Source organism: Myotis daubentonii, chromosome 2, assembly GCF_963259705.1.
Source record: "Myotis daubentonii chromosome 2, mMyoDau2.1, whole genome shotgun sequence".
NCBI lineage: Eukaryota > Metazoa > Chordata > Mammalia > Chiroptera > Vespertilionidae > Myotis > Myotis daubentonii.
Window position 1 is genome coordinate 204,775,186 of NC_081841.1, and position 16,633 is coordinate 204,791,818.

Below are 16,633 nucleotides of genomic sequence, written 5' to 3' on the forward strand. Positions count from 1 at the left end.
AAACACCGGAAGGAAAATAAAATGGACTTGACCATAAAAGTTTATATTCAAAAGAACACAGGGAGATGACAGACTGAGAGAAGTTATTTACCACAAATAAAATTGACTGGGGATTAACACATAGAACATATGCCCTGAAATCAACAATGAAGAGAATATTGAGCATCCAATGATTTGAGTAGGCAAATCACAGAAAAGGAAGCCCAAATGGTCAACACATGTATAATGAGATGTTTAAAATAACTAGTAAAGTGGAAATACAAATTATGATAAAACTAGAGGCCCAGTGCATGAATTCGTGCACAGGTGGGATCCAGCCGGCCTGGCCCTGATCGGGGTGGATCAGGGCCGGGCCTGTGGGGAGGAGGAGATGGTGGGAGGTTGGCTGACTGGTCTGCCCCAATCAGGGCAATCAGAGCTGGGTTGGCGGTGGGGGGGAGAGGAGGGGGGCTACAGGCGATTGGCTGGTGGGCCCCACCCCCTATTGGGGGTAGGGAAGGTGATCAGGGGCAGGGCTGGCCAGGGAGAGGGGCTGCAGGCCAATTGGGATGGATCCAGCCAATCGGGGATGGGGCCCCCCTGGGGGGAGGGGCTGTGGGAGGTTGGCTGGCCAGCCCCACCCCCTGAGCTGGCTGGTTCATTGGCCACAGTGGGCGTCATAGTGACCAGTTGTTCCAGTCGTTACAGCATTCTGGTCACTGGCTTTTTATATATATAGATACCACTTTACATGCATCAGAACAACAAAAAAATCAAGTAATATTAGGGAAATGGATAAAATATAGTAGATTCATATAGTGTAATACAGTATATTAGAGTGTTAAAGAAAAAAACCTCAGGCCCCCAAATGGCATCACTTGTACTGGAAGCACATGATACCAAACCTATATTTGCAGTTTCAATTTTGGTCTAATTGCAGTTTCAATACCTCCTAGAAATGGAATCTTAACCTGTCTAAAATTAGCTGGTCAAACACCAGTAAGGTGATCTGTCACTGTGGGCCTTCTCCATCTCCTGTACAAAGAAGCAGCAATCTCCATTATAAAAACCCTTCCTGTTCTCTTCCCCCAAAGAAAAGGTGTCCTGGCCCAAAAATAATCATTTTTTTGTTAATGGCTCCCTTGCTCCACCCTTCTTCTTATAAAAATCTTCCATTCTGTACAACCCCTTGCAGTGCCCTTCTAGTTTCTACATGGGATACGGCCCCATTCATGAATTGCTTAATAAAGCCAATTAGGTGTTTAAATTTACTTGGTTGAATTTTTATTTTTATCAGAAGTTAGTTAGAAACTACATAGAAATTTAGTTAGAAGCCAAATACTAAATACAGTACTGACCACCATTTAGTGAAATAAATTAGAAACAATGAAATATATAGCACAATACAAATAAATTTACATATGTGTACATTAAACACATATGTTTTACATGGATAATTTAAGAAAATACGCCAAATGAGAGGATGTTTTTCAAGAGAGCAAAATGAGATTATATATTAAGGAGGACAGGGGAAACAGGATTTTTGGACAGACATGTTGATATTGTGCCTTTAAATAAGAGGATTAATTATATCTGTGCATTAGATCCAAAAGAAAGTGGGGAGTTAATTTCCATAGCAAACTATGAAAGGATATCCTATATAGTAAAAGCCTAATATGCTAAGTGTCCAGTCATCCATTCAACCAATCAAAGCATAATATGCTAATGATATGCTAAGGCTGCCCAACCGCTCGCTATGACATGCACTGACCACCAGGGGGCAGACACTCCAACCGGTAGGTTAGCTTGCTGCTGGGGTCCAGCTGATCAGGACTGAGGGAAATGGGCCAGACATGCCCTGGAGTCCACCCACGGTCCCTCCCCAGCTGGCTTACCTCCCAAGTCCCTCCCTGGCCCCAATTGTGCACTGGTGGGGACCCTTGGCCTGGCCTGAGCCCTCTTGCAGTCCGAGACCCCTCAGGGGATGTCAGAGAGCTGGTTTTGGCCCGATCCCACAGGCCAGGCCAAGGGACCCCTAGGTGCATGAATCTGTGCACTGGGACTCTAGTAAAATATATCCATGCATTAAAACAATCATGTAGCCGTGACCAGTTTGGCTCAGTGGATAGAGCGTCGGCCTGCAGACTGAAAGGTCCCAGGTTCGATTCCGGTCAAGGGCATGTACCTTGGTTGCAGGCACATCCCCAGTGGGGAGTGTGCAGGAGGCAGCTGATCGATGTTTCTCTCTCATCGATGTTTCTAACTCTATCTCTCTCCCTTCCTCTCTGTAAAAAATCAATAAAATATATATTTTTTAAAAAATCATGTAACTATGGCAACTTAAAATTTAATTTTTTAAACTAGATATAGTTCTAACCAAGACTGTAATTGTCACAAGTTCAACTGTTAAAAGATACATCCCATGCCCTGGCTAGTGTGGCTCAGTTCGTTGGGCATCATTCCAGGTACCAAAGGTTGTTGGTTCACTTCTCAGTCAGGGCACATGCCCGGGTTTCTAATTCAATCCCTGGTAGGGGGTGTACAGGAGGCAGCCAATGGACGTTTTGCTCTTACATCGGTGTTTCTCTCTTCCTCTCCCTTTCCCTCTCTCTAAAAATCAATTTTAAAATATTTTTTAAAAGATACATCCCTGCTACAGACTTAGGATATTATTCATAATTAAGCTAGTCATAGTAATCTAATTTTGAGGAAAAATGAAAAAAGCAGAAATGCAAATTTGAAATACACTGTGATATCATTTCTCACCCATCATATTGGCATAATTTTATGTTGGCCATGTACTCTGTCGGAGAAGTTGTGGCGAAACAGGCACTCTCATACATTGTGGGAATGTGAAATTTTACAATGTCAATAGAGCAGAAGTTGTCAATATCTACTGAAACTACATATGTCTTTACTCTCTGACCCAATACCCCTACTTCCAGGAATTTATCCTGATGACAAATCTTCAATATAAATATATAAATATATTATTTATATTTGCAAATTTTTGGAAATGACCTAAGGGCCCAAACATTTAGCTATAAGTGAGTAAATTATATTACTAGAGAACTATCCAGTTGTAAACAGAATGAGGACAATCCATGAATCAATAAGGAGTGTTTTCTGTGAAATGTTTAACTGAAAAAAAGAGTACATATGTTACTTTTTACGTATGATAGAAAAGGAAACATGCATATTTTTGCATAAAAGAACAGGAAAACAAAAAATGGAAGTTGGTTACAAAGAGTAGAGGATAAGGGAAAGAATGACTTTTCTGAATTCACATTTTTTGATAAATTTTACTTTTGGAAGCTTGGGTGAAGTTCTACATATCAAGAAGAAAATTACATTCATAAGGATGGGAGTAACTTAAGCTACATGCAAGCAGAAACATAATTAACTATTAAGTGAATACCATCATCACACACTGAACTGAAAGGTGGGGAGAAACCAAACTAAAGTAGCCTGAACACAGTATTTGGCTCTAAACTCTCATTTTAAGGGGACTTGATTGAATCTAAAATGTCATTAATTGTAAGATGGAACTCAATGTCAGAGATGTCAAGCTGTGGAAAAAAAATGCTATCTTAGAATTAATGGAATATGATATGGGAAAATGCAAATTAGAATTAAGTCAATAATCCAGATAATTCAAGAGTATTAGAGTACATAACAAATGCTTCTTTGGGGTGTCAAGCTAAGGCGTATGTCAGGCTGAGGTTTATGATAAATAATATATAAAGCAGCGGTTCTCAACCTGTGGGTCGCGACCCCTTTGGCGGTCGAGCGACCCTTTCACAGGGGTCGCCTAAGACCATCCTGCATATCAGATATTTACATTACGATTCATATCAGTAGCAACATTACAGTTATGAAGTAGCAACGAAAATAATTTTATGGTTGGGTCACAACATGAGGAACTGTATTTAAAAGGCCAGAGGTTGAGAATCACTGATAAAAAGGCATATGTACATTAGGGGGAATGGCAATTATTGTACACATGCCTTTATATATTACTAGAGGCCTGGTGCACGAAATTCATGCACTGGGACGTCCCTCAGCCCAGTCTGTGCTCTCTCTCACAGTTCAGGACCTCTCTCGCAGTTCAGGACCCCTCGCTTCTTACACCTGCCTGCTCACTGCTCCTTACTGCTCAGCTTGCTGCTCCTTAGCGCTACCGCGGAGGCAGGAGAGGCTCTTGCTACTGCCGCCGCTGCACTTGCCAGCCATGAGCCGGGCTTCTGGCTGAGCGGTGCTCCCCCTGTGGGAGCGCACAGATGACCAGGGAGCAGCTCCTGTGTTGAGTGTCTGCCCCCTGGTAGTCAGTGTGCATCATAGCGACCAGTCATTCCACTGGTCGGTCCGCCGTTTGGTCGATTTGCATATTAAGGTTTTATTACATAGGATTTATAAACAGCCTTAAAATTATTGTCAGAATTGGTGTCAGTAGAACATTCAGGTTGGAGAGCTACCAGGTTTCATTTCCCAGCTTCAACTGAGTAACCTTTGGCCAGTCACTTATCCTGTCTCCCTCAGTATCATATGATTCATTGGAACAATAATAATAGCACCTACTTCCTACCTAAGGTTGTAATGAAGGGAATAAGTGAGGTACTTGGAAAATACCATTCTCATTTTCATTCAGAGCTTTCCGGGTTTAGCTGAAATTCAGCCTCCTTTGTAGGTGGCCTCTTCAGCGACTGCAATATCTGTCGCAATCATACAGGTCCCCTTCTCTTCCCTACTGTTTCATCGCCTTCTCATATTTTGTTCTTAAATTGGTTTGCTACCATTTATTTACAAGTCACTTGAGAGCAGGAGCTCTTCCGGTCTTATGTCCCACCCTACGACCTATTTCTATTGATAGGAGTATTTACAGCTTTCCACACAGACCGCGGGCTTTCGAATATTTGTCCTCTGCCATGAAACAAAACAAATTCCTTGGAACTTTTCCCCTCTACTCCAGGCACCTTCAAGTTTCTGCCTAGAGAGGATGATCAAAATTCAGTTCAAACCCACCTTTATAAAGCTCTCTATAACCGTTGCCTAGGAGGGATAACATCTTGCTCCCAAACTGTACTCTTGCAGCCCCTTGTAAAATTTAATCTTCACAACCAGAAAAAGTAGGCCTTACTGAGCCCCTTTAGCAGATAAGGAATCCGAGACCCAGAGAAATTTGCCCAAGGCCCTGGCTGGGAAGTTGGCAAAGCCAAGATTGGTACCCTTGCCTTCCCATACAGGATGTTGCTTCCCTCTTGGGTACCTCCAATAGAGGCAGTATGGTTATTGGGCATCTGTTCTTCAAGGAATCTGACAGCACTGCCGGATTGATGAATATTTGAATGAACAGCTTATTAGAACACCGCGTAAACACTGCGGTAAACGCAGTGAAGAATGCTGGAGCTGGAAGGGACACGGGTTGATATCATGCAGAGCAATCACCAGGGGGATCTGAGATGTTAGGGCCCCACGCAGCTAGTTCGTGGCAGAGGTAAGGCTAGAAAGAATTCATTTATCCACTCAATACATGTTGAATGCTTGCTCAGAGTGCTAGCCTGGGAGGCAAATGTCTTGGAGGAAAGGCACCAGCTCCCCCAGTCCCTCTCCGGAGTGCCGAGGAAGCATGCGGTAGACTAAGGTGGGGACAAGGTTCCCAGAAAAAGGGATGCAAAGAAAGAACCAGGAGGGCTGGTGAGGGATAGAGAAGGGAAGAGGGAGGAAGCGGCGCGCTCCTCGGTCCTTTCGGCCCGTTTCTCCGCCGAGCCACACGGGGGCGCTGCAGCCCTCCGCGCGCGCTTGGCCCCGGCGGCGCCACCCCGCGCCTTTTCCCGGCGGAAATGCCCGGGCGGTGACGGAGAGCCGGTGGGAGGGGAGAGAAAGGGCCAGAGAGAAGGGGGAGGGACCCGGGAGAGGCCCCGGGCGGGAGCAGGCGAGCGGCCAGGTCCGGCGGGAGGTGCGCCGAAGCCCCGCGCCGCGCCGTCCCACTTCCTCACGCCCTTGACCGACTCCGGGGCGCGCGGCCGGCGGGCGAGGACGACTGAGGGTCCCTTGGAGGCCGCGCGCCCGGAGGCGTCCGCTGGGCTTGGCCGGGGCGCGGGGCCCTTGGCTGCGCTCCCCGGCTCCTTCCTCTCCCGCTGGGAGCTGGCGGCGGCGGCCGGGGCGGGCAGCGGCGCCGGGGCCGGGGACGGGCGGGGGTGGGGAGGGGGGCGGGCGGCGGCGGGGCCGGGGCCGCGGATCGGGCCGCCATGGACGACAAGGCGGCCACCAAGGAGCTGGACCAGTGGGTCGAGCAGCTGAACGAGTGTAAACAGCTGAACGAGAATCAAGTGCGGACGCTGTGCGAAAAGGTCAGAGAGAAGCGGGGGTCCTGGGGGGTGGGGTGGCCATTCCGGGGCGGGGAGCTGCCTCCACACCCCCCCGCGCCCCAACCCCGGGCTCCGGTGCCTCCCGGCCGGACACTCCCCGCGGCCCCGGCCGGACGGCTCGCGTCGCTGGCCGAGGAGGTGGGGGGTGTCCGTGAAGACGCGCGGGGCTAACGTGCCCCCCGCGGGGGACCCCCGCCCCTGATGGATGAGGGTCGCCGACCCTCTCCCGGGGGTCATTGCCACCCGGCGCTTCCCGCGTGGGCCGGGGGTCCCCGCTCGAGGTGCCCGCCGGGCCGTCCCGGGCCGACGCCGCCTCCGGCCCGAAAATGGGCCGAAAAGGAGCCCGATGTGGTCCTGCCCACGGACTCGCCGCTGGACGGCGGGTTTCCGCGCGCGAACCGGGCCCCCGGGGGCCGCTGCCCGGGCGCGGGGGAGACGGGCTTCCGAACGGGGGGTGACTTCTCGGGTGGCGGCGGGTCTTCACGTTGCTTTTCAGAAAAAGGCCGGGAAAGCCTGACGTTTGGCCGCAGTGCCGGCTCGCGGCGGGGCGTGGGGTGTGCGTGTTTCCCGTGGGCTGGCGCCGGTCGGTGTGCTTCCCGCTTCTGCTCCGTGTGACTCTTGTTCTTGTCCCGGAGAATGAAACAGGCGGGTGGTTAGCCGTTTGCCAACGGGGTGTGATCTTCGACAGCCTGCGGAATTCTGTGTCCATTGGCGTGGGGTTTGTGTTTTGTTTTGTTTTGGTTTTGTGGGGGGTTTTTTAGCCGCTGGAATTGTTTTGGACGCTTGATCTTGTTTACTTTAAGATCTAGACTTTTTCCTTCTTTTATAGTCCTGGACTGATTTGTATACATTTTTATGTAAAAGTGCCCCCTGTGAAGGAGTGATGAAGTTATTTATTCTTTAATACTGTTGGGTTGGGTTGTGTTTTTTTAAGGCCTAATTTACAAGATTTGGTCATTATGTGTGAAGTCAGGAGAATGACAGACTTTGTCAGTTTTATTAAGAGGGTGCTCTTAAAAGTAAGCAAGGGACGGAGGGGTAATAGCCAATGTTAAGTTAGTGTTTTGAACGAGTTCCATTATATTACAGACACAACGTTATTTAAACTGGAGAATTTATTTCCGTCAGTAGAACTGCCAAGCAAATGGTATTTTTCGCCGCACGGACGGTTTACTTACAGCTTCAAGTAGACGTTCGGTTTTCTTGTGTGAGAACCTGTAATTTCATGTATCTTAAAATTTACATTTTAAATCTCGAAAGCTACCAAGTGAAACACCCAGTTTTGAAGTTAGCTGAGCCCGTTAACCTCAGTGTGAATGTTATATATATATTTGAAGCTGGGAGCAAAGGTGGGAGTTGAGTCTGTTTTCCCTTCGACTCTGACAATTGTAAGATGTGTTCCTACAGAAGAATATCGTGCCACTAAGTCACACTTGAGTCTTCTCACTTCAGGAAGCTTGCTGTGTTTGTCAAGAGAAATTATTTTTACTCAGTTCCTAAGTAAATTGGACTATCAGTACCTGCAACCTTGTAGGTATATTTAAGCTTGTATACTATCCTTTTTTTTCTTTGAATATTTGTACTTCTGCACTAAACATGACTTTTTCAGTGACAGTCCCCAGTCACTTATTTTTGTCCTCCATCCCTTTGATGGACTGGCCAATGGGATGGAGAAATGTGATAGGATTCCTTTCCCTCTACCCTTCTGGGCAGTGCTTGCTTTTGCAGCCCTTTTCTAGCAACTGTGCATCCCTTTGTGGTACTGTACATATAGTCTGTCTTCTAACTATAGTCTAGTTCTAATTTTTTAAACATATTTTATTGACTTTTTACAGAGAGGAAGGGAGAGGGATAGAGAGCTAGAAACATCGATGAGAGAGAAACATCGATCAGCCGCCTCCTGCACGCTCCCCACTGGGGATGTGCCCGCAGGCCGGCGCTCTATCCACTGAGCCAAACCGGTTAGGGCAGTCTAGTTCTATTTTCTTTTTTTTAAAATATATTTTATTGATTTTTTACAGAGAGGAAGGGAGAGAGATAGAGAGCCAGAAACATCGATGAGAGAGAAACATCGATCAGCTGCCTCCTGCACATCTCCTACTGGGGATGTGCCCGCAACCCAGGTACATGCCCTTGACCGGAATCGAACCCGGGACCTTTCAGTCTGTAGGCCGACGCTCTATCCACTGAGCCAAACCGGTTTTGGCATAGTTCTATTTTCTATATCTACCCCCTCCTCCTTTTTCCTGACAAGTGTAGTATTTATGGGTCACGAACTCTAGTCAGCCCAAGTTCAGTCCCTGGCCCCAAGCCTGATAGCTGTCTGTGTCATCTCTTTGCACTTCGGATTCCTCATCTGTAAGACAAGGGTAATAATATTGGCCAGTCTCCCGGGATGGTTGTGAGTAGTAAGACACTACCCGGGTAAAGTCCTGACAAGAAATAAGCACCCAGTGAATATTCAATTATGGAAACCTAAAAATAAAGAAAAAGCTACTTCATCTTGTTTTAAATTTGTCAGCCCATTTTCTTTTAGAAAAAGATGCAAAATAAATAGATGGTTTGGTGTGACTTCTCTGGTGAATGGTACTTCAAAAGAGGTTTTCTATACAGTGGCTAGAGAACCCTGAAAAATGTGGCTTCAGTATTTCTTGAGGCCACTGTTATCTGAAGCATAAAGTACTGGAATTAGTAGCAATTTTATGAAGTAACTTTAATCACCACTTGGTCTACTTAATACTTGCTCTACCCTTCCAGGGAAAGAATGGAGGCATATAGAAAGGATATAAGAGAAAAATTAAAAGTTGAGCCAAATTATATGAATCATCTTTTTGTTTAGTTCTTTGTGACTAGATTTAGTTTAATTTTTTTTTTCTTACTCACATGTTTTTTTTTTGGGGGGGGGGGTCTATTGGAAATATTACTCTGTAAAAAGTTACTTTATATGATAGTGGGTTTTGTTTTGTGTTTGTTTTTTCTCAAAATTAAATATCTATTCTAACTCAAATTATATAAAAGCTTGAGTCATCTGAAATTAAGACCAAAGTGTACTGGTAAAAGCACTCTTTTGAGGTACTGGCAAAAATAAAGTCCATCCTAATGCCAGTTGGAGAATAACTACAAAAAATATGGGTATGAATAGTTATGGTATGTCTGGTCTTCAAGGTTAATGTCTTGTCTATAGAAAATTGTTTGCATAAAATAGTAAGGCACATCTTCTGAGAAGACTAGCTCTTAACATTAACTTAAATTAGCAGTCCAACTTCTGAAGCTCATTGTGGATTTGATTTCCCATATGTGTATAGAGCACTTGCTTCTGTGATTCATTCCTGCAACAGCACAGCAATTGTAAAAGATGGCGTGCCTACGGAGCCAGCCTGCGCTGTGCTGTGCAGGACATTCTGTGACTAGAACTATATTTAACTCTCGGTAGAGGCTCTTTGACCTGAGAAACTTTTATTGTGAAGAACCTTGGTGAGGATACTTTACATAAGTAGGGAAATAGCCTGTTTGTTTGTTAGCAGGTCATTACTCTGATTATAAAGTACCTACTTAGAAAAAATTTGAGGCTTGTATAGGAATAGAAATATGAAAATTTTACATAGGACTTCTGCATCTGTTTCTGGATTCCGGCCTCAGCCTTGTAATAAGCAGAAATAGCTTTAGGATATTACTTACTTCATTAATGTGAACTAGCAGGCCTAAATTTCTGAATACCTAAAACCATCTTAATGAAGATTAGATCTTGAAACAAATGAATGATTTTTGTGAGTTAAGAAAAATATTTTGGATTGCTTTTCTTTGGTAGATTGTAGATAAATTTAAATATATATATATATTTTTAAATAGTGGTTTTAACAGCCAAAAAACCTAACTGGTACCATTTTAACTTCTCTTGAGCAAGTAGTGTCAGTTTGGTGGTCTATCAGTAAGTCTAAAATAGTGATGTAGGAAGTAGCTCCTTTCTTTCTCACTATAACAAAGAATGACATGATTACAGTACCATCTCTGAGGTAAAAATCCAAATCTACTGACAACAAATTATCATTTTCCATACTTATGTAATCCAACTTCAAAGCAGACAGGTAAAGAAGCTTAACCAAACTAGATGAGCATGAGCTGCTAATGAAGAGAAAGCAGACTGTAAAATCAATCATTTCTCGGCTGCTTTTATGTGTTAAATTATACCCATCTATACTAATAGGGTAATATGCAGATTGGTTGGGACGCTGTCACAGTAACCACCGATCAGCAGGCCGAGTGCGCAGCAGGTGGGCGGGGACTTGCAGCGTTGGGGATGGGGGTGGGACCGGGTGGGGGCCTCCATGCACCTGCACTGGGGGTCCGCAGGCCTCTGCCGCGGCCCAGCCCGGGCGGGGTTCCACAGACCTCCACTGGCTCCAGCCTACCTCTGGGGCAATCCATTGAGGAGCCCCGGATGGGTGGGTGGGGCCTACCTCTTTGAGACGATGGATCGTGGGACTCCGCACTGTGACAAGGCACAGGCCAGGCTGGGGGATCCCCTCCTCCCCACCCCAAGTGCATGAATTTTGTGCACCAGGCCATTAGTTGATAGATAAAATGAAGGTATCTACATTCTAAACCTCCTTTTCACATGGAGTAGTTTTACTGGCTAATTATGCCTTTATCATAATTTGAAAATCCTGCAGAAATTTTTCCTCAGTCTTTTCTGCAGGATATAAACACTATACAGGACTTGATAAAAGAAGTCCTTCTTTTGTTGAAAGGAAACCAAAATGTCAGAAATTGAAGATAAGATTAAAGCCAAAATGGTCACTGCATTTTAAACTATATAAACTATTTTCTGAACTTAGTTTTTCTAAGAAGAATGAAATTAAAATCAGACAGAATCTATGTGTGTGAGAAATTTGAGCCTACTTTAGATGAAATAGGGATTTTGAGTTGTTTTGAACTGATTTCCTATAACTGCTCCTTCTTGTAAATGTAGTGCAAAGGTCCTTTAAAATAACTTGCATAAAGAAAACTTTTGTTCCATACCATCCCTTTATTAATGATCAAATGTTGTCTAAAGTTTCCTGTATGTTGCTTTTCAAGTCTGAATTTCCCTAATAAGCGTTTTAACGAGGGGAATGAGTTCTGTGCATTACAGATACAATTTCCTTTCTGGGGAATGGGGAAGCTCAAGCTGATACTAAGTGCCATCCCGCAGTTCTTCACCTTACAGGATTCAACATGGTCTTATCCATGTCTTAGAGATAACTAAACGTTGGGTGCTAAGTCACATTTGAAAACACTCATGAGAATTGAATATAGAATCACAAGGTGTACAGAAAGGATTTAACATAGCAGTCCTGAGACCACTATTTGTAGAAAGGCCTCATTTCAAGGTTGCCCTTGGCTGGTGTCTGGAAAATGGGTTTGTGGAGGGAGGGTTTCCACCATTCCCTGTTAAGACTGGTTCACTGTGCCTAAACTGTTTATGCAAGCAATGTGCTTTATACTGAACACATGCTTTCTTTTTGCCAGTGTGAAACTTTGTTGGTACTTGCTAGGCCGAGGGTACCTGTGTGACCAGCTCCAAATCTTGGGCACGCGGTCTCTAATGAGCTTTCCTGGTCGACAGCATTTCATGTGTGTTGCTGCATGCATTAAGTGCACTTTGTGACTCCATGGGAGAGGGCTCACGGAAGCGTGTGCTTAATTTACTCAGGACTTTGACTCATAAGCCTTTTCCCTTTGCTGATTTTGCTTTGCATCCTTTTACTGTAATAAATCACAGCCTTGAGTATGACAATATGCTAAGTTGTGTGGGTCTTTGAGAATCGCCACCAAACCTGGGAATGGCCTTGGGAACCCCAGACACATAGGTTTTTACATTGTGAATTCTAAGTATCAGGTGAACTGTACACTTCTACCCGTCCAACACGTTCTTTCCCTGAAGGCAAGCAAAAGTGATCTCAATATAAGATCACTTGGTGAGCTAGGATTCAGAAGAAAGGGTGTGAGTTATACCTTAAGTGTTTAAAAACAGCAGGGGTTTTATAGAAAGGAAATGAAAAATTGGGCTGGCTCACACTGGCCTGACCAAATATTTTCTTCACTACTATGTAGATAAAAGCTCAGGAAGTATTGTAAAACAGACACACACACACTCTATATATCATATACAGTAGGCTCCCTAAGACCCCCAGTCAGTACCTGAAACCTGGGATAGTACCAAACCCTATATACACTATGTTTTTCCTATACATACATATGTATGATAAAGTTTTAATTTATAAATTAGGCAATTAGAGATGAACAGAAATAACTAATAATAAAATAGAACAGTTATAGTAATATATACTATAATAAAAGCTATGTGAATGGCTTTGGGGCCATTGGTGAGTAAAATAAGGGTTATTTGAACACAAGCATTGTGATACTGGGATAGTCGATCTGATCACCAAGACGGCTACTAATGATAAGTGATTAATGGGAGGGTACTGTATACAGCGTGGGTACACCTGACAAAGCATGAGTCAGGCTCTGGAGCGAAGTGCACGAGACTTCATCATGCTACTAAGAATGACTCAGAACTTAAAACTTAGGAATTGTTTATTTCTGGAATTTTCCATTTAATATTTTCTGACCTTGGTTGACCTCGGGTAACTGAAATTACAGATAAGGGGGGAACTACTGTATCTTAACCAGTAGTTTTATACAGCCTGTACTGGGTTAAGCTAATACATCCTTAAAAGAACAATTGAATTGGCCATTTACATTTTGGTGCTTCTTATTTCTATATTTAAAGTAAAACAATAATAAATTATCATGGTTGTATATAAAGCAGATTTCCTTTTCAGAGTTGGAACCATCAGCTGAATTGTGTTTTTTATCATAATAAATAGAAGGCATCAGCTCCACTTGAACTTTCCAATGATTTGTACTATTCATTTTGATTATTTTTCTAAACAAAATTGAGAAGCTGTCTTATGGAATAAATTTGGTTTCATTTCTGATCTTAGACATTTCTGGGCCATTTTTCAGACCCTTTTGGAGATGCTTAATCTTCTCTGAATTCCCTTCAGTAGGAATTACACCTTTAGTGACTCCACCCTCTTTCCAGTCACATTTGTGATTGATTGTGACAGCAGGGAACATGGCCTCAGCTGGCCAGTGAGGTGTGGCAAAGTGGCCCAGTGAGACTTCTGGGAAAGCTTTGTCAGATTGATAGGCAATGTACCCTCTGGTCTTTTGACCATTCTGCTTGCTTTCTCTTATCTTTTTTCTCTTTCCTTCGCCTTCCCCTTCCCCTTTCCTTTTTTCTTTACTTGATTCTAGGGAGAGAGGAGAAGGAAAAAAAACATCAATGTGAGAGACCAACAATAGGTTGCTTCCTGTACGCGCCCCAATCAGGAATCGAACCCTTGACCCTTCCGTGCACGGTATGATGCTCCAACCAACTGAGCCACACCAGCAGGGTCCATTCTGCTTTCTTACTGATAGGATACCTGATACAGTGCCCAGAGATGCACCACCAATTTTATGTCCATGCGATGGCAATTCTGTTTATTAAGGGTGGCAGAGAAGGTGGGTGGAAAGAGACTGCTGCCCTGATGGCCCTTGCTGGAGCAGCTGTGCCAGTCCCGGGCTGCCTGCCTCTGGTCTTCTTATGTGAGAAAAATTAACCCACAGTTTAAGGCTTCCTCCCTCAAAAAAATTTTTTCAGTAACATAATAAAATAATGTATTTTGCCACACAGCTAAGAATCATTTTTAAAAATTAGTTTGTAAAAGAATAGCTATTCCCAGATTATACATGTGGAAGGTGAGACTTCATATTGCAGGGATACAGATACATAGATAGCTAGTCTAAATGAATATATAGGATAGTAAGGTTCCATAGTTAGATTTGAACTGGGAGGCAAACCCATATTTTATGGAAGGCTTCTGTACATATTATCTCATTCTGACTCATTATAGGCAAAGAAAGCATGGGCTGCATACTTCTTGGGAAGTCTACCAGGCTGGCTTAAGCAGAAACAGCATTTGTTGGAAGAATATTTGGCAGCCTAGAATCAAAAGGAAAGCTAGAGAATTTTGTAGAAATTAAGAGATTTGAACCAATCAAAGGCATATCTTAGAAATGTTTTAGAACACTGGTGAGAACACCTCTGTTGGAACATAATTTGCCATTGTCCTGCTTAGGGTCACTTCGAATGAAAAGTATGCGCTCAGTGCATCCAATTGGCATAGATGGATCTAGAAATAGACTTTGTGAATCCTACAGTTCCTATACAAACTTTGATTGTGATTGTGTTTTACTTATTCTAACATCGGTATTCCAATTAGTTATTGTGATTTCCCAGTTATTATGATTTCTTAGAGTGATTAAATCTGTCAGTTATTGACACAGGGGTAGGAGACTAATGAGAATGGAACCCAAGGCAAGTGCTGACACTTTATTTGGGGAGTCTAAGCCCAAGGATATAAGGTGAAGGAAAAAAATAAGGTGGGAAAAGCTGTAATGCAATATGATATAGTACCTTCGGAGGCAATTTATTCCCTGGCTCCCTCTTTCCTTCCTCTTCCCACTAGTGGAGGTTCACTCCATGGAGAAGTGACTAACACATATTTCCAGATTGTGCTATCTAGCCTTTAGCTCCTTCTCAAGAAGCCAGACCCCACATCCCACCATGTGGCATTCTATCCGTGTCTTGAAGTGGAGGAGCAGCTCAAGATAGAACCAAGGCCACGCAGGTCCATAACTTCAGCTGAGACTCCAGCTCGGTGGCTGGGCAAGGATACCATCAATGATGAGAGCAGAGCAGTTCAAAAGACAGGCAGCTCCTTCAGAGAGAGGAAAAAAAAAAAAAAAAAAAAAGGAAGGGAAGCTGAAAGGATATACAAGGTTGTTTCCAGGTCTTGGAAATCATGAAACAGACATAGGTCTTGACTAAAGAGTGGCAGAGGTGACATTACAAATTAGTGAGGAAAGGATGGCACTGTATCATCAATAATGCCAGGCCAGTTGGCTAACCATTAGGAGTGATAAAATTAAAATGAGTCCCTACATTATACCATACAACAAATTACTGCTCTGGATTGAAGACTTGTTAAATATGGAAGCAAAAACTTGTGGGATAAAAATACAGGAGTGCCTTTTTGACTTTTGTGTAGGAGACAGTTTCTAAAACAAGACCCAAATAGCACAGACCATAAAGGGAGAAGAGTGATAAATTTGGCTATCTTAAAGTTTAGAAACAACAACAACAAAACTTTAGTAACCCTAAGCAAACTGAAAACACCAGCCCCAGACTGTGAGAAGATATTTAAAATGCATAAAACCAGCAAAAGGTAAATATTTATAATACTAAAAATAAAACTGGTACAAATCATTAGGGATAATATAAACAACCAAGTTGAAAAATTAGTCTAATTTTGTGAGTAGATATCTCACACAGAAATAATCCCATGACCAATAAACGTGAAAAGCTGCATTTTAAATAGTGTTAGAAGTGCAAATTAAAAGATACTATTGCACACCCAGTAATTGACAAGAATGATAAAGTCTGATAAAGATGCAGAGAAATACGAACTTATATGTAGACAAACTCAAAATCTATGTTTTTAAATGCTCTTTAGATTATTAAATCCCAAGAGAGGCAGAGAAATGTCTGTCCCTAAAATTTCACTCTCCCACGAATCTTAGCTCTTCTCTACTGGGTTCTACTTTCAGCTTCATCCTGAGCATTTGGCCTTCGTTGCCCAGGGTCACTTTTGCTACCATCACTGTAGGTTGTTTCTTACACTTAGTCTCTCCTTCATGGTTTTCTGTAGTAATCTCTCATAGACCTAAAACTGCAATAAATAGCGTATTGGAATTTTATACATGACAAGTAAAGAGGCCCAAAATAAGCCTAAGAGACTCTTCTGGTGGGTTAATGGAAAGATATATACACTTACCTCATATCTGTTGTGTTATACACCTTCAGGTGCCCTTTTTTTTTTCTTTCTGATTTTGGCATCTTTTTCCTATTTAAGGCAAAGTTGCTAAATAGATGAGGTGTAATAAACTTGAATTTAATCTGATACTGTTTATTACAAATGCTGTATAAATTCAGGGCCTTCTAATGGTATACTCTAACTTGTCTCATCCTATATAATCCTATCTAATAAAAGAGAAACATGGTAATTGGCGTATGACCACTACCCTTCCCATTGGCTAATCAGCGAGATATGCAAGTTAACTGCCAGCCAGGATGGCGGCCGGCAGCCAGGCAGCTTGAAACTAACATGAGGCTTGCTTGCTTCAGTGACGGA

At 43.3% G+C, this 16,633-nt stretch overlaps 1 protein-coding gene across 2 annotated transcripts in view; it reads left to right on the top strand.

Annotated features, from left to right (window-relative positions):
* Positions 1-5,856: 5,856 nt before the first annotated feature.
* The window catches only part of PPP2CB (protein phosphatase 2 catalytic subunit beta), a 28,078-nt gene continuing 17,301 nt past the window's right edge, over positions 5,857-16,633 (top strand). The window contains exon 1 of one of the 2 annotated variants that reach the window (XM_059685477.1): positions 5,857-6,329. In XM_059685477.1, coding sequence (XP_059541460.1) covers positions 6,228-6,329 — 102 coding nt within the window. In that variant the 5' untranslated portion in view covers positions 5,857-6,227. The remainder of the gene's footprint in view (positions 6,330-16,633) is intronic. The other variant, XM_059685476.1, reaches the window with a different exon arrangement.